At 58.5% G+C, this 26,584-nt stretch overlaps 1 protein-coding gene across 2 annotated transcripts in view; it reads left to right on the plus strand.

Moving 5' to 3' along the window:
- The window catches only part of HIP1 (huntingtin interacting protein 1), a 44,231-nt gene extending 19,422 nt beyond the window's left edge, over window positions 1-24,809 (plus strand). Inside the window, exons 1-31 of one of the 2 annotated variants that reach the window (XM_068154485.1) lie at window positions 4,312-4,494; window positions 12,740-12,803; window positions 13,436-13,578; window positions 14,050-14,106; window positions 14,572-14,652; window positions 15,283-15,359; window positions 15,643-15,704; window positions 15,802-15,942; window positions 16,471-16,528; window positions 17,173-17,248; window positions 17,596-17,727; window positions 18,389-18,486; window positions 18,672-18,744; window positions 19,103-19,286; window positions 19,387-19,475; window positions 19,562-19,678; window positions 19,767-19,868; window positions 20,620-20,814; window positions 20,958-21,105; window positions 21,253-21,339; window positions 21,457-21,564; window positions 21,771-21,907; window positions 21,998-22,108; window positions 22,222-22,280; window positions 22,431-22,524; window positions 22,899-22,999; window positions 23,108-23,213; window positions 23,304-23,427; window positions 23,649-23,710; window positions 24,275-24,386; window positions 24,695-24,809. In XM_068154485.1, the coding sequence (XP_068010586.1) occupies window positions 4,477-4,494; window positions 12,740-12,803; window positions 13,436-13,578; window positions 14,050-14,106; window positions 14,572-14,652; window positions 15,283-15,359; window positions 15,643-15,704; window positions 15,802-15,942; window positions 16,471-16,528; window positions 17,173-17,248; window positions 17,596-17,727; window positions 18,389-18,486; window positions 18,672-18,744; window positions 19,103-19,286; window positions 19,387-19,475; window positions 19,562-19,678; window positions 19,767-19,868; window positions 20,620-20,814; window positions 20,958-21,105; window positions 21,253-21,339; window positions 21,457-21,564; window positions 21,771-21,907; window positions 21,998-22,108; window positions 22,222-22,280; window positions 22,431-22,524; window positions 22,899-22,999; window positions 23,108-23,213; window positions 23,304-23,427; window positions 23,649-23,710; window positions 24,275-24,386; window positions 24,695-24,705 (3,027 nt within the window). In that variant the 5' untranslated portion in view covers window positions 4,312-4,476 and the 3' untranslated portion in view covers window positions 24,706-24,809. Of the gene's footprint in view, window positions 1-4,311; window positions 4,495-12,739; window positions 12,804-13,435; window positions 13,579-14,049; window positions 14,107-14,571; window positions 14,653-15,282; window positions 15,360-15,642; window positions 15,705-15,801; window positions 15,943-16,470; window positions 16,529-17,172; window positions 17,249-17,595; window positions 17,728-18,388; window positions 18,487-18,671; window positions 18,745-19,102; window positions 19,287-19,386; window positions 19,476-19,561; window positions 19,679-19,766; window positions 19,869-20,619; window positions 20,815-20,957; window positions 21,106-21,252; window positions 21,340-21,456; window positions 21,565-21,770; window positions 21,908-21,997; window positions 22,109-22,221; window positions 22,281-22,430; window positions 22,525-22,898; window positions 23,000-23,107; window positions 23,214-23,303; window positions 23,428-23,648; window positions 23,711-24,274; window positions 24,387-24,694 lie in introns of those variants that run through there. The other variant, XM_068154484.1, reaches the window with a different exon arrangement.
- Window positions 24,810-26,584: the final 1,775 nt, after the last annotated feature.

Below are 26,584 nucleotides of genomic sequence, written 5' to 3' on the forward strand. Positions count from 1 at the left end.
GCTTGGTGGAGCAGAGTGGGCCTGGGCTTTCTGCTCCATCCTGCCCCAAGCATCAGCTCAGGCAGAGATTTGCTCAAACAGAAGTAGGGGATGTAAAAACCAATAAAAGGCAGTGTCTTCTGGAGCACCACCTGAGACCAACCTGGCTGGAGTGCCTAAAGGTCACATTTGCCAAGACGTTTCAGCCCAAATTCCCTTCAGTTTAACGGGAGTCAGTGCTGGAATGGTTCAGGAGCTGCTCACAGAGCCTCCAGCAGGTTCATGGAAGGTGCTGAATGTCTCTTCCTGCTTCATCATCATGGTCCAGACCACACGGACCAGCCTGGCAGCTCACGGGAGAATAACAGAGCTGCAGGAGGATGTTTCCAGTGGGGTGTAAAAGGTCTCAGAGTGCAGCACTGGAGGAGGCTAAATATAGCCCAGGAGGAGAGGAGGGGGCTGTCTGCCTCTCCAGATCAGCCAGGAGGATGATGAAGGCACTCGTGGGGCACAGTAAAGCAAGGGGCTGCCTCCTCCCTAGCTCTCCAGGGAATCACAGAATGGCAGTGGTTGGAAGGCACCTCTGGAGAGCATCAAGTCCGAGCCCCCTGCCACAGCAGCATCACCTAGGGCAGGTCACCCAGGAACACATTCAGGCAGGTTTTGAAAGACTTTATAGAAGAAGACTCCACAGCCTCCCTGAGCAGCCTGCTCCAGGGTTCCAGCATCCTCACAGTAAAGAAGTTTTTCATCATGTTGAGGTGGAACCTCCTGGGTTCCAGTTTGTGTCCCCTGCCTATCCCAGGGCACCAGTGAAAAGAGCCTGGCCCCTTCTTCTTGACACCCACCCTTCAGATACTTGTAAACATTAATAAGATCCCCTCTGAGTCTTCAGAGCCATGGCTTTGCCTTCCCTATTCCCTGTTGGGAAAGGTCCCTTCCTACTGCCCAAGATGGAGTGGTTAGTGGAAGCAGCACCTTTGATACCCTGCCGTTCTTCAGCAGCTCCTTCAGCACATTCCCAGCATTCACTAAGTAATTCCTCCCATCCCAGCTGGAGTGAAACCACTCCAGAGAGGCTTGCTCAGGGCTGGTCCTTCGTGAAGCTCATCCCAAACTGCTGGGATGGGATGCAGCCTCGGAGAGGGCTGGAGAGAGGGATGTGGGTGTACACACCCAACTGGGATGCTCTGTAGATGCCCCTCCCTGCTCCTGCTGCAGTGCAATGGAGATTTAGAGCAAGTTCACTCCTCACACAGCCTGCGGTGGATCTCTGCGAGTGAGGTCAGCTTAATACATGTGTCTTTGTGCCTGTGGTAGCTGAAGGAAAGTGGAAGCAGAGCTGATGCTCCTGCAGCTGTAGAGAGCAGCAGGGCAGTGCCTCAGCATCTTTAAGGGAGCCCCTGGGAGCTCCATGCAGGGCACGAGCAGCTCTCGTCTGCTGGCACCAGGGTTTCTCCACGGCATTGCGGTGACCCACGGCAGGGAACTCCCTCGTGGCTCAGTAAAGCAAGAAGGAAATTCCTTCCACCTCGATGAACTCTCACAGGTCACACCAGTTCCTCCTGAGCCCCAGTGGTGTTCGTGTGCACTGCCATCCCTGCTCCCTGCTCGGTGCTCTCAGCATGAGGAGTGCAGCTTTGCCTTGCCGCTGGGAATTTGCTCCAGAGACCCTTCTGAAATTGCCTTCAAGTTAATTTGCAGGTTTCCTTCTAGAGCTGCCCTGGCTCGTATTTTTGCCCTCTAGCTGAAGACTGGCCCTTGCTGAGAAGCCAGGTGGCTTGGAGCTCTCCCCCTTTCCCCTAAGCGTTTCTTGGTGGCTTCCAAAATCTGGGGTTTGCCAGCTGGAGTTGTTCTGTCACAGTGAACCATGCAGTGGCCCTGACTGTGTCACAGCAGCCAGCATGTCCCAGCACTGCAGCATCCTTAGGAGACCATCAGTAATGACAACAGCCTTCTCCTCCCTGAACTGGCTGTAGCACCAGTGGAGATGTTTGTTTCAGGGGTGAGCTGGCATGCTAGCTTGATTTAGAAAACCAAGGTTAATGATGGTGAACTGACCTCATTGGTGGGATTAAGGAGTGACACTGGGAGCTCCAAGCCTGTGTGTAGGAGGTGGGCAGCTTGACACAGTTGCACACAGGTTTTGATGGTATTGCAGGGTGTCACCAGCAAATATGGCTGAAGAATGGATCCTGCATGGTGCTTAACAATACCCTTTGTGTCAGATCTATGTCCCATGCAGGTGGATTCACAGGGAGGGTGACAGCCCTCCTAAGGGTGTGTTGGGGAGGATTGGGATTTGCTCCAGAGGGTGCTCTTTGGTTTTGGCTGTGCCTTGCAAGGTGTGCTCTTTGCATATCTGTCTTAAGGTCTCTTCATGCAAATGAGGCATTAAAACATAATGGCCAACTGCTAATTGCAGGGCTGTGGCCTCTGGAGGCACTGGCTTCTTGGTGCCTCTGGAGAGCGTGCTCTGGGAAGCATGGACTGCATCCACAGGACATCCCAGGACAGCAAGGCAGCAGTGGTTGTGGCTTTGGGTTCAGAGCAATGCTAAACCCAGCTAAGGGGTGAATTAATTAATACCTGCAACCCATTAAGCCAGGGGGAACACCAGGCTGGGGGTTGGGCTGCACTGTGAGGACCCAGGGTCCTGAGAACGCAGCTGGGAATCACTCACTGAGGGGTTTCACCGTGGGGAGAGCTTGATTTTGGGCTTGTCCCCTTTGCTTTTGGGGCCTGGGTGCCCTGTCCTGCAGATGCTAGGGTTGGTGCTGTGCTGGCTGGTGCAGCAGAGACCATTCCTGCCACACACATATGCTGTCATGCCTGTCATGGTAGAGGCCATTGAGTCCCATCATGCCTGGCATGATAGGGACAGGTATCCACGATGGGGGCAGGTACCCATGACAGGGGCAGGTACCCACATTAGGGACAGGTGCTCATGATGGGAGCAGCTCCCAGAGGAATTTAGCTGCTGCTTGAAACCATCTGGTCCGGCAGAACACGTTGGTCCAGCCAACAAACGATGAGCTCAGCGCTGCTGAGCGCTGCGTCCGTCTGTCCGTCCCAAGGAGTCGTGGTGGAGGCTGTAACAGCCACCCAAGGAAAACACAGCCTGGGGCTGGGCCCCCAAGGCTGCCTCCCACTCACAGGGCTGGGATTAATGGAGCAGGGTGGGTGGGTGTGGAGCTGGGTGCCGGGGTGGCTGTGCTTGGTCCCTGCAGGGGTGTGGGATCTCATTATCTTATTAGGAGTGGCCAAGTCCCCATCCTGGAGTAAGTGGCTGAGCCATGACTAGACTAAAGTAATCCCAGGGGATTAGCACGTTCAGCCAGGGCCAGCACCACAGGAGCATTTTTCTCTTGAGGTTGTAAAGCTTCTCCTCCTCCTTCAGGCAAGGGGCAGCTGTGATGTTTTTCCTCCTCATGGCTTTGGGGTTGCTTTTAGGAGATCACAGAAAAAACAGAAGAATTTATTTGTTTGTGGGTTTGTTGTGTTGGTTTTTTTTTTAGTGCCTCCCACTGGAATATGCTAAGCACTGGTAGGAGCTGGAGGAAAAAAAACACCAAAATAGTCCTGCCTGGGTGTTTGCCTGTGCCATGGCAGGGTGGCAATCCCTGCTTGGAATGCTGGCAGTGGGGATGGATGGGCTGGGAGGGTGGGGGGAGGGAGTGGGCTCGTTTACCACACCAGTTCAATGTCTTTCATTGGAACCCAGATTGCACCAGTAGACTCCAGTGCAAGGAAAACCCTGTGCAGATCACCGGCCAGACCCTCAAGTGTCGCTTCCCCCTCTAGGACACATAGATGGGGTGGGGGATCAGGCAGGGGATGGGGCACAGGATGGGGCGGGGGGAAGAGAGAGTGGGGCAGGGGAAGGAGCAGAAGGATGAAGGTAGGACAAGGGGTGAGCAGAGGATGGAGCGCGGGGGCGCAGGAGAGCAGGCAGGGGGTAGGACGGAGATGGGGAGGACAGAAAAAGGAGCAGCAGAATGCAGGTGGGACAGGGATACAGGCAGACTGCACCGGGAGGGAGGTTGGACATCCCCTCCACCCCCGCTTTGCCATTACCCCGAAGCCGCCCTCCCCCCGGGCGGGGCGCTCCCGGTTCAGTGGTGGCGGGGACGCGCCCCACCCCCCCGTCCTCCATGCGCGCCCCCGCGGGGCTCCTTTGTTATTCCAGCGGAACGCCGTGGCCGCCCCCCCACCCCCCCGCCTCCTCAACCCCCAACCCTCCTCCCCCTCCCCAGCTCGGTTGTGCCGCCCCTCGCGGGAGCGCGCCCGTGTGCGGGTGCGCGCACCCCCCACCCTCCCCCTCCCGTTCTCTTCCCCGTCTCCCCTCCCGCTCCCGCTCCGCCGCCGCCCGGCAGAACCTTCCAGCGCCGCCGCCCCGCGGGGCCGCCGCCATGGGCACCGCCGTGGGCAGCGCCGCTCCGCTCTGAGCCCTCACCCGGCGCCCGCGGGCCCCCGAGCAGCGGCAGCTCCGCCGCCATGGAGCTGGGCAAGGTGGTAAGTACGTGCCCCCCCCGGGGATGGGGACAGCCCCCCCAGCCCGGCGGCTCAGTGCGGCAGGTGGGTTGGTTCCCGGAGTGAGGAATTGCATCCAGCCAACTCCTTCCCCGGGAAGTTGCGGAGCCTCCCCGCGCCGGCGACAGCGCTGTGTGCCCGGGGGAGGCAGGGGTGGCTGGCGGGCGGCGACCCAGCCGGGCGCCCCCTCCTGCGCTTATCGGGGGGCTCGTCCGAGCCGTTAGAGCTGAGCACCCTCCCGCGCCGTGCTGCCGCAGCCCGGGGCCGGGGCTGCTCCCACCCACCCGGTTAACTCGCGGTGCCCCCGCCGGGCTTCGATCGCTGGGTTCAGCTGGTGCCACCAGCACCGGTGTCCCCATGTAGCCGTGCGCCCACGCACGGTGCTGTTGTTACTGCCCGTTAGGGCAGATCCTCGCCCGGGCGTAAGGGATGGAAGCAATTTTGAGGTGGAAAGTGGGTATTTAGGGTCCCTTCTGCAGGGAGCTGTGGTCATCTCCTGCGCTGCTCACCTGGGAAGAAGGATTTTGCTTTTCACGGTGCTCCAGCGGAGCTGGCTTAGGGATGGAGAAGGTCCCTTGAGTGCAGCATGGAGCCCATATGGTCCTGGCCATATGGTCCTGGCTGTTCCCAGTTCCATTGCAGGATCCAGACCTCCCAGAGGGATAACGGGTGAGGGACTCCCTGTTCTGCAGCTCCGTGGGAGGTGTTGCATGGAAGGATTTCCACCAAAGCTGCCTTGGCACTGCCAGTCTCCACATCTCCAGGACATCCCAGCTCCACAGAATTTGGGAGCACCCTGCTAGGGCAATATGCACCCCCAAGTGTTCCCACCAGGGTGAAACTTCCCGAGGCAGGACAGCCCTGGATTGGCAGCCGATAACCAAAACGTGCATCCAGAGATAAGGTCTCCCTGCATCCTCCAGCTTCACTCTTCTGTTTCTCCTGTTCCAAAAACAAATGGCCAAATACCTGCATTTGCTGGGGAGCAGAAGACTCCATTTGGGACCACTGGGAATGTTTCAGGAACATTTGAAGGCAGCGGAGAACCTTCCTGAGCCACCAATCCTGGAAAACACAGCCATCCCCCCCCACCCCCCTCCCCAGACAGAAATCACCACTGCTGGAAGAGATGATCTTGGCATGAAATCCCTACACAGAATGAGAAGCCTGGCTCCTGGGGGATCTCGTGGGAAAGGCTCCGGCTGTGGTCGAGCTGGCTGGGCAGTGTGAGTGATGGAGAGCCTGTAGCAGCAAGTAAGCAAGAAGAGCAACGAGTGCTTCTTGTGGGGAGCAGCTGCTGAAGGTTGCAAGGGTCCTGGGGACCTTCCTGGCTTTTCCTGGATCCAGCTCCCTGCGGTGGGATCTGGCTGTTTTGATGGTTTGGAAGTGCCCAGCAGCAGAAGTCAGAACTTGTGCTGGCTCTTAGTGATGCTGGAGGTGACCGAAGGACTCCCCAGAGCCTTGATTGACTTCTGTTACTTCAGCTGAATCTGAAGCTTCAACAGAATCACAGAGTTTGACAGTGGCAGCTTCCCCAATGGTCATTGGTGAGGTTTGGCTTCTTCTGTAGCCTTGCTTTTTGCCACCTGTTGTCCCCAAGAGCTGTTTTCTCTGTGTCCTGGTGGTTTGGGGTTTTCCTTCCCCCCGCCCCCTGCCCAGAGGTTTATCTGTGTATCAGAAAAGTCCATATTGCTTGAACTGGATTTAAAACCTACATGTCCAAGTCATTCATCTGCATAAATTGTTGATGGCACTGGAGAGAATCGGTGGTCCAAGCCTTTGGGTGCTTGTGCCTCCTTGGTGAGCAGAGATGTGTTCAACACAACAAGTTCTTGTCTCCAGAGTCAGTGAATCAAACCCTTCCAGCTGCTGGTCACCAGCCTGGCTCTCCCCTCCTGGCATCGGATGTCTCACTTGGGAGCCACCACCAGCTGGTTGAGTGGTTGTCTTCATTGATTACCTTTGCTTGTCTTGAAGGTGGAGGAGCAATCAGATTGTGTCTCTCACCCTGCTCCAGCTCTGGTGATGATACTGAATTCATAACTGGCTCTGGAAAAGCCAGAAGGACATGCACATGCAGCTCATGGGAACGTCACCCTGTGGATCCCATCCTCTGCTTTGGTGTCACCTTGCTGCCCTCAAGAGGAGCTGGGAGCTAGTGGGGTGGGCTGTTTAGATACACTCAAAATGTGTATCCTTCAACTTAATTCATTTTTCTACCGTGCCAATGGTCCTACAGCTCACAAGGCAAAGGCCTTGGTGGGAGTTGGACAGCAGCTTGCTTCTTTCTTGTGTCTTCTTGTGGGGTGGAAACCTCTGAGCATCACATCACCCCTTCTTGGTCTGGTCCAGGTGGTTTCTTCTCTGGAAGCATCACCCATGGTGGAAGAGCTCCTCCATAATGTTCACATTGGGCTTCACCATGTGCCAGAGAGCACTGGGGAGGGGAATAGACCAGGCATGACAGAGATCTGGAGTCGTCATCCTCTCAACTTTTCCAGAGTAGATCTGGAGCTGGTAATGCCAGGGCAGGTCTCTGCCAAGATAAGCCTCGTGGTGATGGCTTCCAGCTTGCTTGTGTAGCCCATGGTGATCTTCCCAGTGACTCCAGTTTGGAGTGTCCTGTAGCAGGGTAAGGTGTGGGGTGAGGTGTCCCAAAACACCCCTCCAAGGTCCTCACGCTGGTGACCCTTGGGACTCCAGGCTGTCTCTGGTATACCTGGGTCCTCCTTCTGCTGGCATCCAAGCTGGAGGAGGTGGGATCTCCTAGATCATCTTGAGCTACCACCGCTGGGAGCAAACCCTGGCAGACGCAGTGAGGTTTCAGGTTCTGTAGCGCTGGAGGCCAACGTTGCTTTGGGGAAATGTGGTTGTTTTTATGACCCAAGAGTAGGGAAATCTGAGGCTCGTGTCATGTGGGGGATTATTTCTCATCTGGTGACAGCAGGAGGCAAGAAGGGCATCAGCTCCTTCAGGGAGATGCTCACACAGCCCTGCTACAGGTGCTTCATCCCTGGAGCAGCTCTGGCGCTTAGCAGGGCAGGAGGGAAGCACGGATCCAGCAGCGGATGCAGCCGAATAGCCTGGACTAATTGGTGGGAAGGTGGCTTTGATGTCTCCTCACACTCTCCATTCAAAGGGAGCATTTAGGATTGGGCAGGAAGAGTGATTTGTGCTGAGCATCCTCTCCTCTCCGTGGAATCCCTACGTGCACACATGAGGCACACAGCACCTGGCCCTACACAGCCGCCAGCGCAGCTTCTGTCTTCCCTCCAGCTGCTGGGCACAAAGCTGGGCTTGTTCCTTGCTGCTGCTGCTGAAGGCCACAGGCAGAGTGGGGACCATAGCCACCCTGGCTGTCCCTCAGCATTATCCAGCCAGCTTTGCTTCAGGGTTTTGCTGGAGAAAAGCCTTTTTCTGAGCCTCAGCAGGGCTGAGATTTGCTTTTAGCTGCTGTTGGCAGTCAATGTTTCACAAGAGAGAGAGAGAGAGAGAGACGTGCCCTCCAAAAAAACTTGCCCTCACCTCCATGTCCCACGTACCTCCAGGGCCAGAGGAAGGCTTTGCTAGGCTGGGATTTGTGTTTTAATTAAGCTCCTGGATCTCCATTTTTTTTGCCAGGGTTGTCATAGTCAGGTCTCCCTCCTCGCTAGCTCTCCCCGGAGCGTCTGCGGGGCTCGGTTGCGAGCGGTTTTCCGGAGGTATGCTCCGTCCCTGCTCTCCATTTATAGAAAGGAATTAAGGAGAAATGAGGGAGCATTGCTAAGAGGATTTGCACTGCGACTTACTCCCTTTCTCCACATAATTTGCAGTGGCTCTGGCTTCTTTAATCAGCACTCATTTCCTTTTGGAAATGAAAGGAGAAGTGGGAAGGCACCGTGCAGCTTCTGAGCAGAGCTCGCCTTCCCCCCCCAGGACGTGCAATACAGAGGAGACCAGGAGGAGGTCTGGCAGGGGGTGAGGGTGTGCAGATGAGCATGAGAAAGAGCCAAGCATTTCTCAGTGCTTAGGAAACTGCTGTCACTCTATCCCTGGTCCCCCCATGCAATTCTGGGCTCCTCTGTCCCTGCTGCACACCCAGAGAGGTATTGACATGACCCACAGGCAGGGGAAAGGTCACCTCAGTGTGGAGCTGTTGGTGGCTTGGCTCTGGTGTAGCATCTTCCTGTCAGAGGAGCTGGGTCAAGTCAGGGGTTAGTGGGGTCCCACAGGATGTGGTCCAGCTCACCTCAATGTCTGGCAGCACTCCTGGCTGGTGGAATTCCTGGAAGTCCCATGGGAATGGCACGAAATTCCCTCGGGACAGGGCTGCAGTGGCATATGGAGCCACAGGAAAAGACCTTGCAGGGGGTTTTCCAGGACCCTCTGGGTGCTGGAGAGGGAGAAGCAGCTCCTCAGGTAGGTCCCACTGCTGTGGGGCAGAGACACTGGGTTGGCTAATCCCTGGTCTGTATGAACTGACTCAGCTTCTCCCTTTGGTGGCAAAGGGCTGAGAGAGTTGGGGTTGTTCAGCCTGGAGAAGAGAAGGCTCTAAGGAGACCTTATAGTGACCTTCTGGTACTTAAAGAGAGGCTATAAGGAAGCTAGGGACATTTTAGCAGGGCCTTTTGTGATAGGAGAAGGGATGATGAGTTTAAATTAAAAGAGGGAGACTTAGACTACAGGCAAGGAAGAGATATTTCATGCTAAGGGTGGTGAGATCCTGGCCAAGGTCACCCAGAAGGGTGGTAGATGCCCCATCCCTGGAACCATTCCAGGTCAGGTTGTTTGGGGCTCTGAGCAATTGATCTAGTTGAAGAGGTCCCTGCCCATGGCAGGGGGGTTGGACTGGGTGACCTTCAAGTTGTCTTCCAATGCTTGAGGCGCTGGTGGTGCTTCAGCGTTCCTGGTGCTGCTCACCAAGCCTCAGCAGAGCACCCATGGCACAGCCCTGCCCAGGGTGCTGCTCCATTAAGGTCTGCCCCACACTCCAGACCCATGGCCCTGCCAAGGGGAGGCTGGCATGGCAGTGCCACCCCCTTGCAGCTCTCGTTGTGCAAACGGGGCCCCGCTGGCCTCTCCTCTCGCTTCCCTGGGTTGCACAAGAGGAAACAGCAGGGCTTCCTGTCCCGGCAGCAGGGAGGGTGTGGGGCTGGAGAAGAGCCCAGCTGCCCCACGCCTGCTGTGGCCTCCTGCCCTGCTGCTCCTGCTAAGGGGGAGCAGCAATGGAAGAGGAGTCCATTGGGTGCCCGTGTGGGTACAGAGACCAGGACCTGACATCCCCCCATCAGCAAGAAACTGGAGCTGGGCCAGCAGCACTGGCAGGTTGGAAACAGCCCTTGTGGTGTAGAAGCTCCTAATTAAATTATAATTAAAATACCACCAGCTGTAGGCACCAGATGGTGTTGGGAAGCAGCACCTGTGGGTCAAAGTGAAAGACCCTCTCTGGGAACTTCCTTTCAAGGCAGCCCCAAATTTGCCTCCTTCTTGACCCAGTTTTGCAGCCAAAACTCATGGACTGGAGGATATGCTGCTGTCACCCTCGGTGACCCTGCTTGTCCCTTGCAGGTGACACTTGTAGCCTTGGTCCCTCACTGCTGCCCTGCACTCCTCCAGTTTCCTTATGCAAGCACTGCTGGCCAGTGGAGTAGCAATTTGGGCTTCTCTGGAGTTCCACTGGCTGCTCCAAGCAGCTCCCAGTATGAGACCCCTGCCCTGCCCTCTTGGTAGTTGAGGTACCCACAGCACCCTCAAGGGCAGAAGCCTGGGATCCATCCTTTCCTCGTGGAAAACCTTTCTGCTGCCCACATGGGTACTGCTTGTGCTTCAAACAGAGCAAGGGGGTTGGGGATGGAGGGTCCTGGAGGTCACCACCTGGAGCCAAGAGCTGCCAGCCCCTCATGTTGTGGTTTGAGCTTGGCTGGCAGTCAAACTCCTGTCTGCTCCTTCCTGGCTGCAAACTGGCATTTTGGGCACAGCCAAGCTGCACCTGGAGCCAGATCCATGGCATGAGTCACCCAGAGCCATGGGGATGTGGGCATCACCCTCCAGGCTGCTGCCACTGGCAGAGAGGCACCTTCTGAGGATGTTTTTTTTGGGGGGGGCATTTTTTTAATGCTGAGTTTTATTCTGTGGATTTCATAAATGACTGTGGACTGTGGCCATGGGGCTGGGCAGAGTTGCAGAGGTGGCTCCCACCCTTGGTCCTCCTGTGTTGGGAGCCTGCTCACCTCCATCCAGCCCTTTGGGAAGGGATGTTTGATGAGGTTAGGTTTCTCCACTGTCAGCTCCTTTTAAAACCAAGCTAAGATGTAGGTTCTGGTCTGTGTCCAGCCTGCTGCTGCCTTGTAGCCCACGATCCAGGTCCCATGGCACCCCAAAATGAGCCTCCTGCATCTTACTGATGACCTCCATGGTCCCTACTGGTTACTGCCATGACCTCCATGGTCACCAGTAAGCAGGGACCTGGTGGTAAGCAGCTTGGCAGGGCTGGAGACCCACCACAGTCCCTGGCAAAGCCAGCACTGTAGGGATGAGGCTGCAGACACCATGGGGCTGTATGAGCCATCCCTCCTCAAGAGCAGCCAACACAGCTGGGACCAGCAGCAGTGTCCCAGCAGCAGAGTCCCAGCAGCAGAACTGGTTCATACTGGGATATGAGGACCTAGCCCCAGTGTTTCAGTTAAGGAGATGCTCAGCCCTGGGATGAGGCTGCAGGTGGCAGCTGTGGGTGAGATCAGAAGTTCTCAGCCCTTCAGCACGTCCTCTCTGCTCCAGCTGGCTGATGTCTTGGTGGCAAAAGGATTTCTGGGAGCTTGGGTCAGGCTGGGTGCTAGAGGGTTTGGAGCTGTGCCCAGCCATGCACGGGGTGCCCATGGACTCCCCCAGCCCTGCTCACCACAGTCATTGCAGTCAGTCGTGCTGAAGGCAGGGCCACCTCAGAGAGGGTGAGCAAGAAGGACTCGAGCAAGGAAGGTGCTGAGCCAGCCAGGTTCTTCCCTGGGCAACAGGATCCTCATGTAGCAGGTGCCAGGCAAGCACTGGGTGCTGCTGCCAGCGCTGTGGGAGGGCTGTGCTGGCTCCCAGTGGGATCAGTGTCCCTGGAGCTCCGGGTGCTGGCGATTGGTTGTGCCCTGTCTGGATGTGACTGTCAGCAGTGGGTGGGGAGGTGGCAGTGGGTGCCAGCCAGGGCAGCTGCTTGCACTGTGGGCAAGTGGATCCGTCTCCTGCTCCTCTAATCCCACACCATGAGGTGCTGGAGTGGGTCCAGCAAAGGGCAATGAAGCTGGGGAAGGGTCTGGTGAGGAGCATCTGAGGCAATTGGGATTGTTTAGTCTGGAAAATAGGAGGCTCAGGGGAGACCACTTTGCTCTCTACAACTTCCTGAAAGGAGGTTGAAGCAAGGAGGAGGTTGGTCTCTTCTCCCAAGAAACAAGTGATAGGGCAAGAGGAAATGTCATGGAATCATAGAATCAATAAGGTTGGGAGAGACCTCAGAGCTCATCAAGTCCAAGTTGTATCAGGGGAGGTTTAGTTTGGACATCAGGAAAGTTACATCAAGCCCTGGAACAGGCTGCCCAGGGAAATGGTGAAGTTGCCATCTCTGGAGGGTTGAAAATCCATGGAGATGTGGTGCTGAGGGCTATGGTTTAGTAGTGACCTGGCAGTGCTGGGTTTATGTTTGGATTTGATCTTAAAGGTCTCTTCCAACATAAATAATTGTATGATTCTATGGCTGGGGCCATGCCCTTTGGTGCCAGACAGACAGGCAGCCCTGGTCCTACTCCACTCTGCAGCATGCCATGGTCATGATGTTCCAGTGCCAGGTTCCCTGTGCCACTCACAATGCTCTTTTCACTCAGCCCCCCTCACCCCCCGAAAGTGGAGCTGCTGGATGCTGCCCATGATCCAAGGGCAAGGGAGGGATTTGCCTTCCCTCTGCCCATCCCACCACCCCAAGGATAGGAGAGGGTCCTTTGTGATCCCTGCTTTAATTGCATCGTTATTATGCTGAATAAATGAGCCCTGGCAGCAGCTGAACCTGGCGGATGCCAACCACATCCCAGAAAGGCATCCGGCAACGGGCAGCATCCAGCTGGCACGAGCAGGGGGCCGGGGACCTGGATGGGACCCAACCACCGACAGGTGCCGGCAGAGCCGGGGGGTCTCGGTGGGTGAGGGGGACCAGAGAGGAGCCTGAGCTGTTCCCATCTCACCTCCCCCCCCTTACACCACTTCTCTTTTGCAGACTGTCAGCATCAATAAGGCCATTAATGCGCAGGAAGTGGCTGTCAAGGAGAAGCACGCCAGAAATATCCTTCCCGAAGCTGGCCCTGGGACAAGCCAGCGTGGGAGCGGGGCTGGGGCTGCCCGGAAAAGGGGCAGTGGCAAGTTGGCACATGGGGAGAGGGGCCAGCACTGCAGGCTGCCTGCTGGGGATGCTGAGGGTGGCTGGGATGGGGGCCTCTCGCTGATGGCTGGGGGGTTTCCAGCAAGTGCAGGGTCCCTGCTCCTGCTGCTGCAGCCTTTGTTTTTGGGTGGGTGCCCAACCCTGTGCTCCCTGTGCTGCCGTCCCATGGGAGGGCTGGATGGACAGATTCCTGCAGCAGGTTCTCTGCCTGGGGTCAGGATGTTTAATCCCCAGAGGTGCTTGTGAGCGTGCTGCTACTAAAAGCCAGATCCCCAGCATCCTGGCAGGGCGGCCAAGAAGGTACAGTGGATGCACAACCCCAGCCCTGAGCGTGCCATGGTGCGCCCAGAGCGGCGGCGTGGGGCTGGAGGAGAGGGGAGGGTGTGTGCCACCCCCGGGGACAGCCTGGGCTTGGCAGCTTCTCAGCCCCCTGCAGCGGCCTGGCTCCCCTCGGCTCCGCGGGTGCCGGCTCCCGGGTGGCCGCTCTCCGTCACTGCTGAAGGGGACAGGAGCATTTCCTTGACTGGCCAGCACCATGCATCCTGGGCACGCACCACGAGAAGGGGGCACAGACCTTCTGGTCTGTGGTGAACCGGCTGCCGCTGTCAGGCAACGCTGTGCTCTGCTGGAAGTTCTGCCACGTCTTCCACAAGCTGCTCCGGGACGGCCACTCCAACGTGAGTGCTGCAGCCTCAGCTTGGCAGCTGCCCCCAGCCCAAACCCTTTCCCCTGCAGGGCTGCACGGGGTGGTGGGAGATGCTGGTGGGTTGGTGCTCTCCTGGAGGGTCACTCCTGAATGGGGACCAGCACAGAGCCCCCTCCCTGCGCACTCTGCTAAAGCCTTCCTAGCACTGCTCTGCCTGGCACTCCCGCCTTGAGCTGCAAATGCCAGTGCTGACTGCAGCACCGGTGAAGGAGGAAACCACTCGGGGCAGAAAATCGGTGTGGAAGCTATCAGCGAGGATCCTCCTGCCCTATGTGCAGCTGGGGTAACTGAGGCACCCTGAGGCTGGCAGTAGTGGCAGGCTGCAGGGTTGGGAACACATCAAGACCTCTCACTCCTCACCCCAACTGCCAGCTCTAAGTATGGCACGCCTTGCCCTGCCTGCTGCCCGTGCTCCTGCTTATTGCTGTGGTCATTCCTCCAGGTCCTGAAAGACTCCTTGAGATACAAGAATGAGCTGAGTGACATGAGCAGGATGTGGGTAAGTGGCCAACCCCACCAGCAGCTGTGGCAGGGACACCCCAGTGGTCCCTTGCCATCCAGGCTGGGGTGGTATGAGCTTGGATGATGGTTTCATCCTTGGCCCAGGAGGAGCCAGGCTCTGGCTGACCTGTGGCTGCCCTGACCTCTCCAAACTGAGCTTGCTGGTTGAGTTCAACATCCCCTTCCACCAAAGCCAAACACCTTCTTCCCCTCTTGACAAAACCCAGTAAAACTCAGCTCTGGCAGTTAAGTGCAGCATTGGAATCTGTGGAGAAGGTGATGAGAAGGTCTTGACCAAAGCCTTCCAGCAAATATGCTGCAAGCCAGCCTGCAGCTTCTGTGCCAATGAGGAGGGGTTTGGCTTGGGTTTTGGGGAAGATAAGGGAGGAATTGGTCATCCTGCAAGGGGGTGAAGGTTTTTACACACCTGCCCCAGGTCTCAACAGTTTTATGGTGTCCCTAGGGCCACCTGAGTGAGGGCTATGGACAGCTCTGCAGCATCTACCTCAAACTGCTGAGAACCAAGATGGAGTTTCACACCAAGGTGAGCATTGTCCTGTCCCTGTTCCCATGACCATGTGATGGGGCACTGGTGTGAAAGTGGTGACCAATGACAGTGCAGAACAGGGCCTGGCAGAGCTGTCACCCCTGAGGGTCCTCTTATCTGTCATGACCTTCCTGCAGCTACCATCAAACATGTCCCAGGCTGCCAGGGTCCAACCTTAGCCTGGATTAAAAGTGGCCTCAGGGCTTGATGGTTTTGTGGCTCCTTGGAGGCATTTGGGCTGGGCTGGGAATTGAGGTACTACAAGAAGCAGTAAAAGATCCCCAGCTTTGGGATGCATGTCTCTCCCAGGTATCTTGGATGGGCTGAGGTGGAAGAGGCCATGAAGCTCTGGAGTGGGCAGGGCTTCTGGGGACCTTTGGGCTTTTGGGCCATGGGTGCCTCCATACAGGCCCTATGGACTGGGATTGTTGTGATCACCTGAGGCTCAGCAGACCTCATCTTAGCCCCCATTACCCCCCTGCATCACTCACTTGCCACATCCAAAGAGCCATCCCATTCTCTTGCACCAAGGCTACCAGCTAAATCTGCAACTCTGGTGCTCCCAGAGCTGTGGCTGGAGCAGGAGATCCTGCAAAACCCTTTCCCAGCTCCTGTTTTCCCACACAGAATCCTCGCTTCCCTGGCAATCTCCAGATGTCTGACCGGCAGCTCGACGAGGCAGGGGAGAACGACGTCAACAACTTGTGAGCGTGGGGCAGGGCTGGGAGGTGAGGGCTGGGGGTGGTTGCAGGCAGGGTGGCACGGTGTTGCCCAGCCTTACAGGCAGCACCACAAGCTGGGGATATGGGACCTTGCACCTTCCTCCCACCCCTGCCACAGGTGCTGGGAATGGGCAGACCCCTGGGCGGGGTTGATGCATCCACACCAGAGCACCTTCTCATCACTCTGAAGTGGCATCTGGCCCAGGTTGAGGCCCATGGGTGGTGGCAGGGATGCTCCTCAACCATCCCCATCCCTTTCTTCTAGTTTTCAGCTGACAGTGGAGATGTTTGACTACCTGGAGTGTGAGCTGAACCTCTTCCAGACAGGTAAGCCCCTACCCTGCCCTGCCAGAGCCTGCATCTAAGGAATCAGCTCTGTAGCTGGGGGTGGTGGGACACTGATCCTGTTGCCCCTTCCCTGCAGTGTTCAGCTCCCTGGACATGTCGCGCTCAGTGTCGGTGACAGCCGCGGGGCAGTGCCGCCTGGCACCTCTCATTCAGGTGATCCTGGACTGCAGCCACCTCTACGACTACACTGTCAAGCTGCTCTTCAAGCTCCACTCCTGTGAGTGTCCCCAGCACCACTGTCTCAGGCAGGGAGTGGACACAGAAAGGAACACAGGGGTCAGCACTCCGCTCAGGCTGGGCCATGTGCTTCCCCCATCTCCTTCATGGCCTCTGTAGGGGAGCGAAGGGAGGTACCAGGGCAAGGGACAAGGAGATGCAAGCACTGGGGGACCGAGCTGTCCTGGGAGCCTGCCCTACCAAACTCTTCTTGGCCACAGAGTCAGTGCCCACTAGGAGCACTCCCAGGCACTGTCTGCAGACTCCATGTACCCCAAGACCTTGTGTAGTGGTGGCAGCTGCCTGAGCACCAGCTCACTGCCTTTCCCTGCCCTGGGGGTGTCTGGAATGAATGTGAACCCCTTCTGCAGCAGGATGCTGAGCCCAGGGCATCCAGACCCCAGAAGGAGGGTGGCCATCTCTGGGGAATATCCACCCCACGTGGCTGTGCCAATGGGTTATCCCCTGATCTGTACTCCTTCCTGGCATGGAGGTGCCTGCTGATGTTTCTACTTGCTGCTTATTCCAGGTCTGCCAGCAGACACACTGCAGGGCCACCGGGATCGCTTCCTGGAGCAGTTCAGAAAGTGAGTGCCCATCCCAGTGCCAGCAATGCTCCAGGGGTGCTCACAGGGCAGAGGGAGCACAGGGGGATGCCTGAGTCCCTGTGCCAGGGCCTAGCAGCTGAATGATGGAGAAGGGAAGTGCAGGAGTCAGTCTTGCTTGGGGCTCTGAAAATCCAGCCTGCTTTGACCTCTGCTTTCCCTGGAGCTTCCTGCAGGACACTTGGCTAATGCAGAGCTATTGAATTACCAGACACCGGCGTTATTAATTCTAACGAGGCGTTCAGCTGCTGCTGGCACACCCGAGGGTTTGGAACCCTCAAGCCCTTTAATTGCAGCTTTAAATGTTTACAGTTTACAGCTGAGTTGCTGAGATGAAAGTCTGGGGACAGGCTGAGAAGCTGAGCGTGGTGGGGGGTTGTCAGTAGGGCGACCCCAGGGATGCCCAAACTGGATGTTGGGTGAGCAGAGTGGAAAATGGGACGTGAGTCAGCAGTGTGTGATTGCAGCCCAAAAAGCCTCTCACATATGGCCATCCCCTTGGGCACAGTGTGGTGGCCCCCTGACACCCTCCTGAAGCCAGCTGAGGGGTTGGAGCTACCCACTTTTGGGATGGGGGTGTCTGGGTTGGACAAGAGCTATCCCTAACCGCTCCCTGCCCCTTGCAGGCTGAAGGACCTCTTCTACCGCTCCAGCAACCTGCAGTACTTCAAGCGGCTGATTCAGATCCCACAGCTGCCAGAGGTGAGCCCCTGTGGTCCCTGGTCCCCAGGCTCACCATTTTGACTGGGAAAGTGCCCAAAAAGGGCCCCTGCCACCTTGCTTGGCTTCCTGGGGCTGGTGGCAATGTGGGGCTTGTGGGGCTCATCCTTGAATCCCTTCCTGGATGGAATCTTGCGGGATGGAGCTGAGATCCCTCTCACAGCAACCCTCAGCCCTTGCTGGGATCCATCCTTGTGCATTCTGGCTCCATTCCCATGGCTCCGGGCAAAGCCAGCTCAGCATCAGGAGAGGATGTTGGCCAGCCATGCCCAAAGCCCCGTGGCAATGCTGGTCCTTCCCAGCCCTGCCATGCTGCCCTCCTTCACCAGAACCCTCCCAACTTCCTGCGTGCCTCGGCGCTCTCGGAGCACATCAGCCCTGTGGTGGTCATCCCTGCCGAGGCGTCCTCACCCGACAGTGAGCCCATCACAGACCTGGTGGAGATGGACACAGCCTCACAGGTGAGCCACCCTGGCACAGCCCATGCCCCCTGGGCTGTGGAGAGGATGGTGAGTGCCCTTCAGCTCCAAAACTGGGGCTAGTTCTCCCAAACCGTGCTACAATGGGGAGTGAGACAGCTGGGATGGCCTTTGGATGCTTGGGGGCATCACTTCAGGGGACTGTGTGGGTGCTGGGTGTCACATATGGGTGCTGAGGAGCATGACTGCAGGGAGCCAAGTCCTTGCTGGGTGTTGCAAGTGGGTGCTGCTAGGTCTGAGCCAGACTGGTTCATCTCACAGTGCTTCTCTTGGTGGTTTGGTGCCCTCCAGTGCTGGCTGGAGATGTTCGGTTTCCCAGCACCACTCCTCAGCTCTGAGTGTTTGTGTTAGGTTTTCTTGCCCTTCACCAGGGGTTTTCCTCAGGCACTGAGTGTTTTAGGAGGGGAAGGGATATGTGGTGACATGCTTGGGGGTCTTCTGGGGACAGACAAGAGGTGCTCCATGTTCAACACGTTCAAGGCCCTGGGAGCAGTGGGAGGGATCCAGCCTCGGTGTCCAGGCAGCAGGAGCAGGCAGCAGCCAGCATGTGGGCTGGCTTGGTGGTGCCACCAGGGACATGGAGGGGATGAGGGCTACCAGGGGATGGTGGGTTCACCCCAGGTCCATGCTGCTGTCCCCACAGAGCCTGTTTGACAACAAGTTTGACGACATCTTCGGCAGCTCTTTCAGCAGCGACCCCTTCAACTTCAGCAGCCAGAATGGGATGAACAAGGATGACAAGTGAGCAGTCCTGGAGGTGCCAGACCAGGAGCTCCCTCCCTGGTGTGGCACTGCAGCCACCTGCCAGGCTCCCATGGCACAGCAGTTGTGGTGGCAGAGGGAACACTTCTTCTCCCAGAATTTGTCCCCATGGCACCAGCATGGCTGGTGGCACTGAGGATGCATCTGGTGTCTGTCCTTCTCAGGGACAGGTTAATCGAGCAGCTTTACGGGGAGACTGCAGCCCTGAAGGAGGAGCTGGAGAACTTCAAAGCTGAGGTGGGTGACACCTGTCTGGTGATGTCATGCAGTGAGCACCTGTGTGGCAGTCCAGGGGCAGGATGAGACCTGGCAGCTCACACTGGCAATTGGGCTGGTGGGGTGCTAGCTGTATCCATGGGTGGGTGAGGTGGAGACCCTGTCTGTCCTACCCTGTCCCCGCTGGGTTCTTCATCCCTGGCACAGTCCTCCCTGCCCATACGAGGGTGTGCCAGGATGGGGATGGGGGCTCCATCCCTTCCGGGCACCCTCAACGTCTCAGCTTGCTGCAGTTGGGGCTCTGAGTGATGCCGCCCGAGGGGTGGGTGCCAGCAGGTGCTGGCAGGTGTCAGCAGCCAGCGGCGGTGCCGTCCCGCAGAGCGCACGCGGCACGGTGCAGCTGCGGGGCCGTGCCAGCGAGCTGGAGGCCGAGCTGGCCGAGCAGCGGCACCTGAAGCAGCAGGCCCAGGACGAGAGCGAGTTCCTGCGCACCGAGCTGGAGGAGCTGAAGAAGCAGCGGGAGGACACCGAGAAGGCGCAGAGGAGCCTGACGGAGATCGAAAGTGAGCAGGGAGAGCCGGGGTGAGGGTGAGCCCCCGGTGGGTGTGTGGGGTGGGGGCTGTCCTGGCTGCTCACCTCAGTGTCCCTCTTCGTGCCTGGCAGGGCGGGCGCAGGCCAACGAGCAGCGCTACAGCAAGCTGAAGGAGAAGTACAGTGAGCTGGTGCAGAACCACGCGGACCTGCTGCGGAAGGTGGGCTCCCTGAACTCTCCCCTGACATCCCCTTTCCCAGCCAGCCCCCCCACAGGGTTGCTGAGCTCTCTCTCTGCCCTCTCCAGAACGCAGAGGTGACCAAGCAGGTGACGGTGGCCAGGCAGGCCCAGGGGGATGTGGAGCGGGAGAAGAAGGAGCTGGAGGACTCCTTCCAGCGAGTGAGTGAGCAGGCACAGAGGAAGGTGAGTAGGGATGGGAAGGGATGCCAAGGATGGAGGGTGGGCTCCCCTGTGGAGCACCAGTGCCAGCAACCTCTCTTTTTGCCCACAGTCTCAGGAACAGGCAGAGGTGCTGGACACACTGAAACGTGAACTGGCAGCCAGCAAGCAGGAGCTGCAGGTCCTTCAGGGCACCCTTGAGTCCAGGACACAGGTGAAAACCCAACGGTGGTCACCACCAACCCCACCAGCACCCTGGGATGGGCAGCCTGGGCAAAGGGGAGGTCTGTCTGCTGTCATGATGCTTGGGTGAGGTATTACCCATCCAGGAGGCGTTACCCACCTTTAATGTGATAACCAGCTCCCTGTCCTCTTCCTTCCCACATCAGTCATACCAGGGGGTTTAACACTCCCAGGTGCAAGTGCATGCAGAGCCTCCTGCAACAGCAGGGATCATTGATGGCTCTGCCTGCTGCGAAGCCCAGACAGGGACTGTGCCATTACATCACTTTTGTGTGAGCTTGCTGCCGTGCCACAGGGTGTTTCATGGCTGTGGAAGACAGCAGGGGCTTTCCAGGCTCATTGTAGAAGGCAGAAACTGGCAGGAAAATGCATCTGCCCATCCCTAGGCTGGCCAGACACGCTGCAGCAGGGTGGGGATGGGGCAGAGCCAGCAGCCAGCACCCTTCATCCGCTCCTCCATCAGGATGCTGCAGTCATAATAAAAGTGACTTTTCACTGATAAAAGTGAAAAGGCTCCCCAGGGATCCTTAGCCAGCCCCAGGCAAGGCTGTCAGTGCTGCAAGGGTGCTGCTGGGCAGTGGGTGATGCAAGGCTGTGACCTGCACAGGCTGCAGTGCACCAAGCAAGGATGGGCAGGGTGGCCTGAGCCGGGACCATGAACAAGTCCCCAGACTGGTGTTAGCCCTTGGCACAGTCAGAGCTGCTGTTTTGTGCCCACTCAGGTGGGAGCAGAGCAGAGCACTCGGATCGCAGGCCTGGAGCAGGAGAGGGACAGCCTGAGCCGGGCAGCAGAGCAGCATAGAGAGGAGATGGCTGCCCTGAGAGCCGAGCTCCAGCAGCTGCAGGCCACACTCAGCCGTGAGCAGGAGAGCAGCAAGAGGGAGCTGGAGACGTTGCAGACCCAGTTGCGAGACAAGGTACCGCAGGGGCACAGCTGGTACGGGGCATCCTGGCATCCTTTGAGCTGCAGGGGTTTGGCAGAGCTGGAGGCGGTGGTGGGATGTGGGGTCGATTCCCAGCTGGCACGGTGGGGGTTGTGACATCCATGTTGGCTTGGCAGGAGAGCGAGGAGCGGGCAGGGCAGCAGCGCCTGGCCGAGGAGCAGTTTGCCCTGCTGCAGGGCACCGCTCGAGAGGCCGAGCGGATGGTGCAGGATGCCCTCAGTCGCCTGGAGGATCCTGCTCACATCGGCTGCACCGGCTCGGCAGGTGGGTTCCCTGGTGCTTGCCAAGCCTGGCGTTATCCAGCCCTCTGCTGCCATGCAGAGCCCTGCTCCGTGCTGTCCTCTGGGCTGTGCCAGCGGTGGAGCGCAGCCATGCCCGTGTTTTGAGCCCTGCCCATCTGTATGCCTGCAGATTGCCTCCTGTCCAGGACTCTGGCAGCCTCTGAGTGTGTGGAGCGGCTGCGGGAGGCACATGGCAAATACCTTTCCAATCGTGCAGGTGAGAGCCAGCAGCAGCTCTGGGCATGGGGTGGGGGCAAGGGGCAGTGCTGGCACTCGTGGGCTGGGTGGGCAGCAGCCACTGGGGCTGAGGTGTGTGCCTGCTCTCCCGTCACAGCCGTGGGCTCGCTGCTGCCCTGCCTGGCCCTCTTCGCCCACCTCGTCAGCGACACCCTCGTGCAGGGCAGTGCTACCTCCCATGTGGCCCCCATGGAGCCTGCTGACCGTGAGTGCCACCTGCTGGGGTGGGCAGGGCGCTGGGTTGGGCAGGATGCTGGATTGGGAAGGAGCCAAGGTGGGCAGGATTCTGAGGCAGGCAAGGGACTGGGGTGGGCAGGATGCTGAAAGCAGGACACTGGGGCAAGTAGGATGCTAGGTAGGGCAGGGACCAGATGTCTCTGTACCCTCAGCCTCTCTTTCTTGCCCATGCAGGTCTGCTGGAGATGTGCAAGCAGTGCGGCAGCGAGGCTGTGAGCTACCTCAGAGCCCTGCAAGACCCAGGGACAGCAGAAGGCGCTGACTGCAGCCCCGTGACGACCTGCCTGGGCCGGATCAGCGCCATCGGGGAGGTGGGCGCTGGTGGGATGAGGTCAGGTCATGGCAGGCACAGCTAGAGGGGCAGTGCCACAGCTAGATGGTCCTTTCTATCCCGTCCCCAGGAGCTGCGGCCCAAAGGGCTGGACATCAAGCAGGAGGAGCTGGGTGACCTGGTGGACAAGGAGATGGCAGCAACAGCAGCAGCTATCGAAACGGCATCTGCCCGCATCGAGGTGAGGGTCACCACATGCCACAAGGCACCCATGAGTCCTGTGTCTGCTGGGACCACTGGCACACAGCCAGGGTGGTGAGTGGGGCTCAACATAGCCTCTCCCCACTCTACCAGGAGATGCTGAACAAGGCACGGGCTGGTGACACCGGGGTCAAACTGGAAGTGAATGAGAGGTGAGTGGTTGCCCAGGACGCTGGAGAGAGCTGGGCAGGCATGATACTATGATACTATGATGTGGCCCAGTGCCACAGACGGAGTGGTTGTCCCATGGCTCTGAGGTCTCCCTCCCCCACCAAAGGGGCTCAGCAGAGTTTGTCTTGCAGGATCCTGGGCTCCTGCACTGGCCTCATGCAGGCCATCCACATCCTGGTCCTAGCCTCCAAGGACCTCCAGAGAGAGATTGTGGAGAGCGGACGGGTGAGCCAGGGCAGGGGTGCTGGCAGGGCACAGGGCAGGAGGGACTTGGCCAGTCAAGAGTCACCATGTACTTGCTGAGGATGTGCTGCTCCAAGTCTTGGCCCACTGGGGAATCAGCACTGGCTGCCAGGAGCTCCCACCCCAACCCTAGGGTCTCACCCTGCCTGTGGTCCCCAGGGTGTCATGGAGGTCCCTGATCTCCTTTCCCACATAGGGCACCCTGTGAGCCACCAGATTCGGTGTCTCTGCAGCTCCCATACATGACCTAAAGGAAACCCTGACTTACTCTGTTCCCCTGGGAGATGGCGGCTTGGGGTCCCAGGCCCTGCCACCCTCTTGGCCCCGGCTCACAACTGTCCTTTTCCCCATGGCAGGGTGCAGCATCCCCCAAGGAGTTTTATGCCAAGAATTCCCGCTGGACTGAGGGCCTCATTTCTGCCTCCAAGGCTGTGGGCTGGGGTGCCACTGTCATGGTGTAAGTGCCACTGACACTGGAGGAGGGCAGAGTCCTGCTGTCCCCACAAGGAAGGGGATGAAGGTTGCAGGAGGATGCTCCAGCCCCTCTCTCCCTGCCCTCTCACAGTGATGCTGCTGACCTGGTGGTGCAAGGCAAGGGAACATTCGAGGAGCTGATGGTCTGCTCCCGGGAGATTGCCGCCAGCACTGCCCAGCTTGTGGCAGCCTCTAAGGTAGGAGCCTGGTGCTGTTAGGAGGCCACCCTTGGGGGGATCTGCTCAGCTGGCAGGGTGTGAGCGTGCCCCTTTTTGCTGCCCTGGCAGGTGAAGGCAGACAAAGACAGCGCCAACCTTTGCAAGCTCCAGCAAGCCTCTCGAGGTGTCAACCAGGCCACAGCTGGTGTGGTGGCCTCCACCAAGGCTGGGAAGTCACAGGTGGAGGAGAAAGGTAAATATGGGCTGCTGAGCATGGATTTGCCCTGAAGCCTCTGCTATTCACACTCACCGTCTTTGGTTGGCCATGTCCCAGGTGGTCTCTGCCTGCAGCTGCCCCTTGCTCACTGTCTGTGTGCCCCATGGTGGCAGACCCTGTTGGTGGCATCAGACCTGCTGGGGAGTCTGAGCTGGGGAGCAGAGCTTGAAGTGGGCTGGTGGTGTCTTTCTTCACAGACAGCATGGACTTCTCCAGCATGACTCTCACCCAGATCAAGCGTCAGGAGATGGACTCACAGGTAGGAGGCTGCCCCATGTTTTGGAAACACACCCAGTAGTGCCTTGTTTGGGCTGGTGGGAGGCTACCCAGGCTTGGGGAGAGGTGGATGGGGGACTCTCTGTCCAGCTGCCTGACCTCAGGTAGCACCAGCTCAGGGGAAAGCCAAAGGTGTGAAGAGAAGAGATGGGTTTGCCACATGAAGTTGGTCCTTGAGCCTTCCCCAATACCATCCTCATCATGGCACAGCAACCTCTGTCCTGTGTGCCCACTGGGCTGCCCCACAGCACTCACCTCCACCTGGCATAGGGCATGCTGAGGGAATTCCCCTTCCCTGGGTGCCCAAATGGGTCACTCTGCCTTCATCTGCTGACACAGGCAGCATCCACCTGAGCTTTACCCCCTCCCCAGGACCTCTTGCCATTGGAGAGCTCACAGGATCTACCTCTGCTGTCTTTGGGCTCTATACTGGGGATTTAATGGGTGTGAAAGGGGGGTGCCCAGCCCAGCACAGCTCTGTCTGGCTGGAGCTCCCAGGTGGTGTGCCAGGGTGAAGGGTGGCCATGGCATGCATGATGCCCTCCAGGTGCGGGTGCTGGAGCTGGAAAACCAGCTGCAGAAGGAGCGGCAGAAGCTGGGGGAGCTGCGCAAGAAGCACTACGAGCTGGCAGGAGTGGCCGAGGGCTGGGAGGAGGATGGTGAGTAGTGGGTTCCAGCCCTGCTCTGCTTGGGAAGCTGCCCTGGGCAGTAGTGGGGCAGGATGGGGAAGCCCTGCCTGCAGTCAATCTAGCCAGTCAGCAGGAGTGGCTTTCACTCCAGCTGGCACAGACGGAGCCTGGGGACTGTTGGCACACATGGGCAAAGCTAATGGGGCCCCTGACCTGTGCCAGAGCCTGTGGCACTCGCACCACCCTGTGAAGCCATGGGGCCCCAGGGGGATGGAGCAGAGAGATGCTGGGGACACCACATTGCTCCGCGCCCCTTTACCCTCTCCTTGCCCTTCCAGATGCTGAGTAACGCCCATGGCAGAAGCAGCTTGCAGAGGACACCCCAGCAGTGGGGTGGGACCCAGCTGGGTACAGCCTTTTTGGAAGCCCTACAATAACCTGGTGCAAAAGCCACCCCAAGCACACGTCCTTCGTGTCCCCCCCTGCCGAGAGCTGCCTCCAGCGCCAGAGCACCGAGAGCTGCCCGGCGGCACCCCAGGGCCGGGAGCGAGGCCTCGCCGGCAGGATGCCAGCCACAAACCGCACCTGTATTTATTAGAGCTGCTTGGGGTTGGGGAGGGGTCTCCAGGGGGGGTCTTTAACCCTTTAGTTTTGTTTTTGCACAGATTTTCTGAACTCTTTGAGCCGGCTCTGGCTGAGCGAGAGTGGTCACAGGCTTCTTTCGCCTCTCGCTGCTTCTCCAGCCTTAATCCAGTCCCTGGCTTGGAGCGAACATCCCTGCCCTGGGAAGAGCCTGCCATGGTGCCAAGGGCCCCCAGGGGTGCTGCTGGGTCAGGAACCAGCTTTTGGGGTGCTGCTGGGCTTGGTGCTAGGTGTGCCCCCACCCTTTGTTGGGGGCACCGAGTGCCTTTGGCCATCGCAGGGTAGGAGGAAACGTTCCCATGGGACAACCTGGATGGTGAGACTGGAGTAGTACCAGCAGCAGTGCTGGGAGCAGCCGGTGGTGAGAAGAGGTGGGGAGGGTGGGGGGAAGGATGCTGCTGTGAGCTCCTTCCCCACCATTCTGAGTCCCCAAAATGCCACACACACACCCCCAGAGCTGGGCTGCCCTGCCTCAACAGATCACTGTGTTCATGCCAGCAATAAACCCTTTGCAAGGTGCTGGGCGTGGGTTTGGGCAACCGTGGTGCCACCGCACAAGCCACCAGCTCCTGGGGGTGGGAGGTGGCTCTAGGGCAGCAGCACAGAGGGTTTGAGGGGCAACCAGGGTGTCTCAAATCTAGAGCACCCAGAAGCCAGAGCAAGCAACTCCCTGTGCCCACTCACTCTGGACCGGTGCCACCCCTCTGTCCTCATCCCCTCTTTGACGCACACGGCATCAATGCTGGCATTGCCATGGGCAGGGGTTGCTGTGGGGCTGGCACCATCTGGGAACCTTTGTGCCTTGGAGTGGGAGGCTCAAAATGCAGGGGGGTGTCTGCCAGCTCTGGCCCCCCCAGCTCGTCTCACTGTGGCAGGGATGGTGACATCAGACTGCTTGGTGATGTCCCCATCCCCTGCAGCCACTCCCATGGTCCTGCTGGTGCCCTTTGCGGGGCCAGGGTGTCCTTTCCAGCCTGGCACCATTGTTGCCAGCACCCTGCCTTCAGGCTGCTGCTGCTTCCTCAGGGGGGAGACAGCCTGACCAGCCCCTTAGGGTGCTTGGGGATGCAGGATTTGGCCTTTCTCCGTGTAGGAAGTGGTGGCATTCCCCAGTCTGGGCTGTCACCATGTGCTTTCCCAGTGGCTGGCACTCAGAACAGTGGGAGCTGCCTCCATCCCCCTGCCATCACCATGGCCTTGGGGCTGCCACCCCTATGCTCAGGACAGTGCAACTGTCCACCCACCGTGCAGGGACCTGGTGTCCCCATGTCCCCCAGCCAGCTCTGCTGCCAACACACCTGGCTTCATGCCTCCAGCCTGCCAGGGGGACCTTGGGGACCTCAGGACCCACACCCTGCCACAGCCATACAGTGACTCCTACTGGCTCCCTTCCGGATGCAATACCAACCATCCTGATCTTGCAGGACACAAGGAGCCCCAAACCCTCCCTGATCTTTTGGGGGAGGTCTCACCTGCCTGGGGTACCCCTAACTACCTCAGGCCTCCAGGCCGGGGTGGCACCGGAGGGTGGTGAGGGGGTCACGATGCTGGCAGGGGCTTGGGGATGGCAACACCACCCTCAGCTG

The sequence above is a fragment of the Melanerpes formicivorus genome, unplaced genomic scaffold (genome assembly GCF_026170545.1).
Source record: "Melanerpes formicivorus ecotype bairdi unplaced genomic scaffold, bMelFor1.0.p_v2 SCAF_29, whole genome shotgun sequence".
In the NCBI taxonomy this organism is placed as follows: Eukaryota; Metazoa; Chordata; class Aves; order Piciformes; family Picidae; genus Melanerpes; species Melanerpes formicivorus.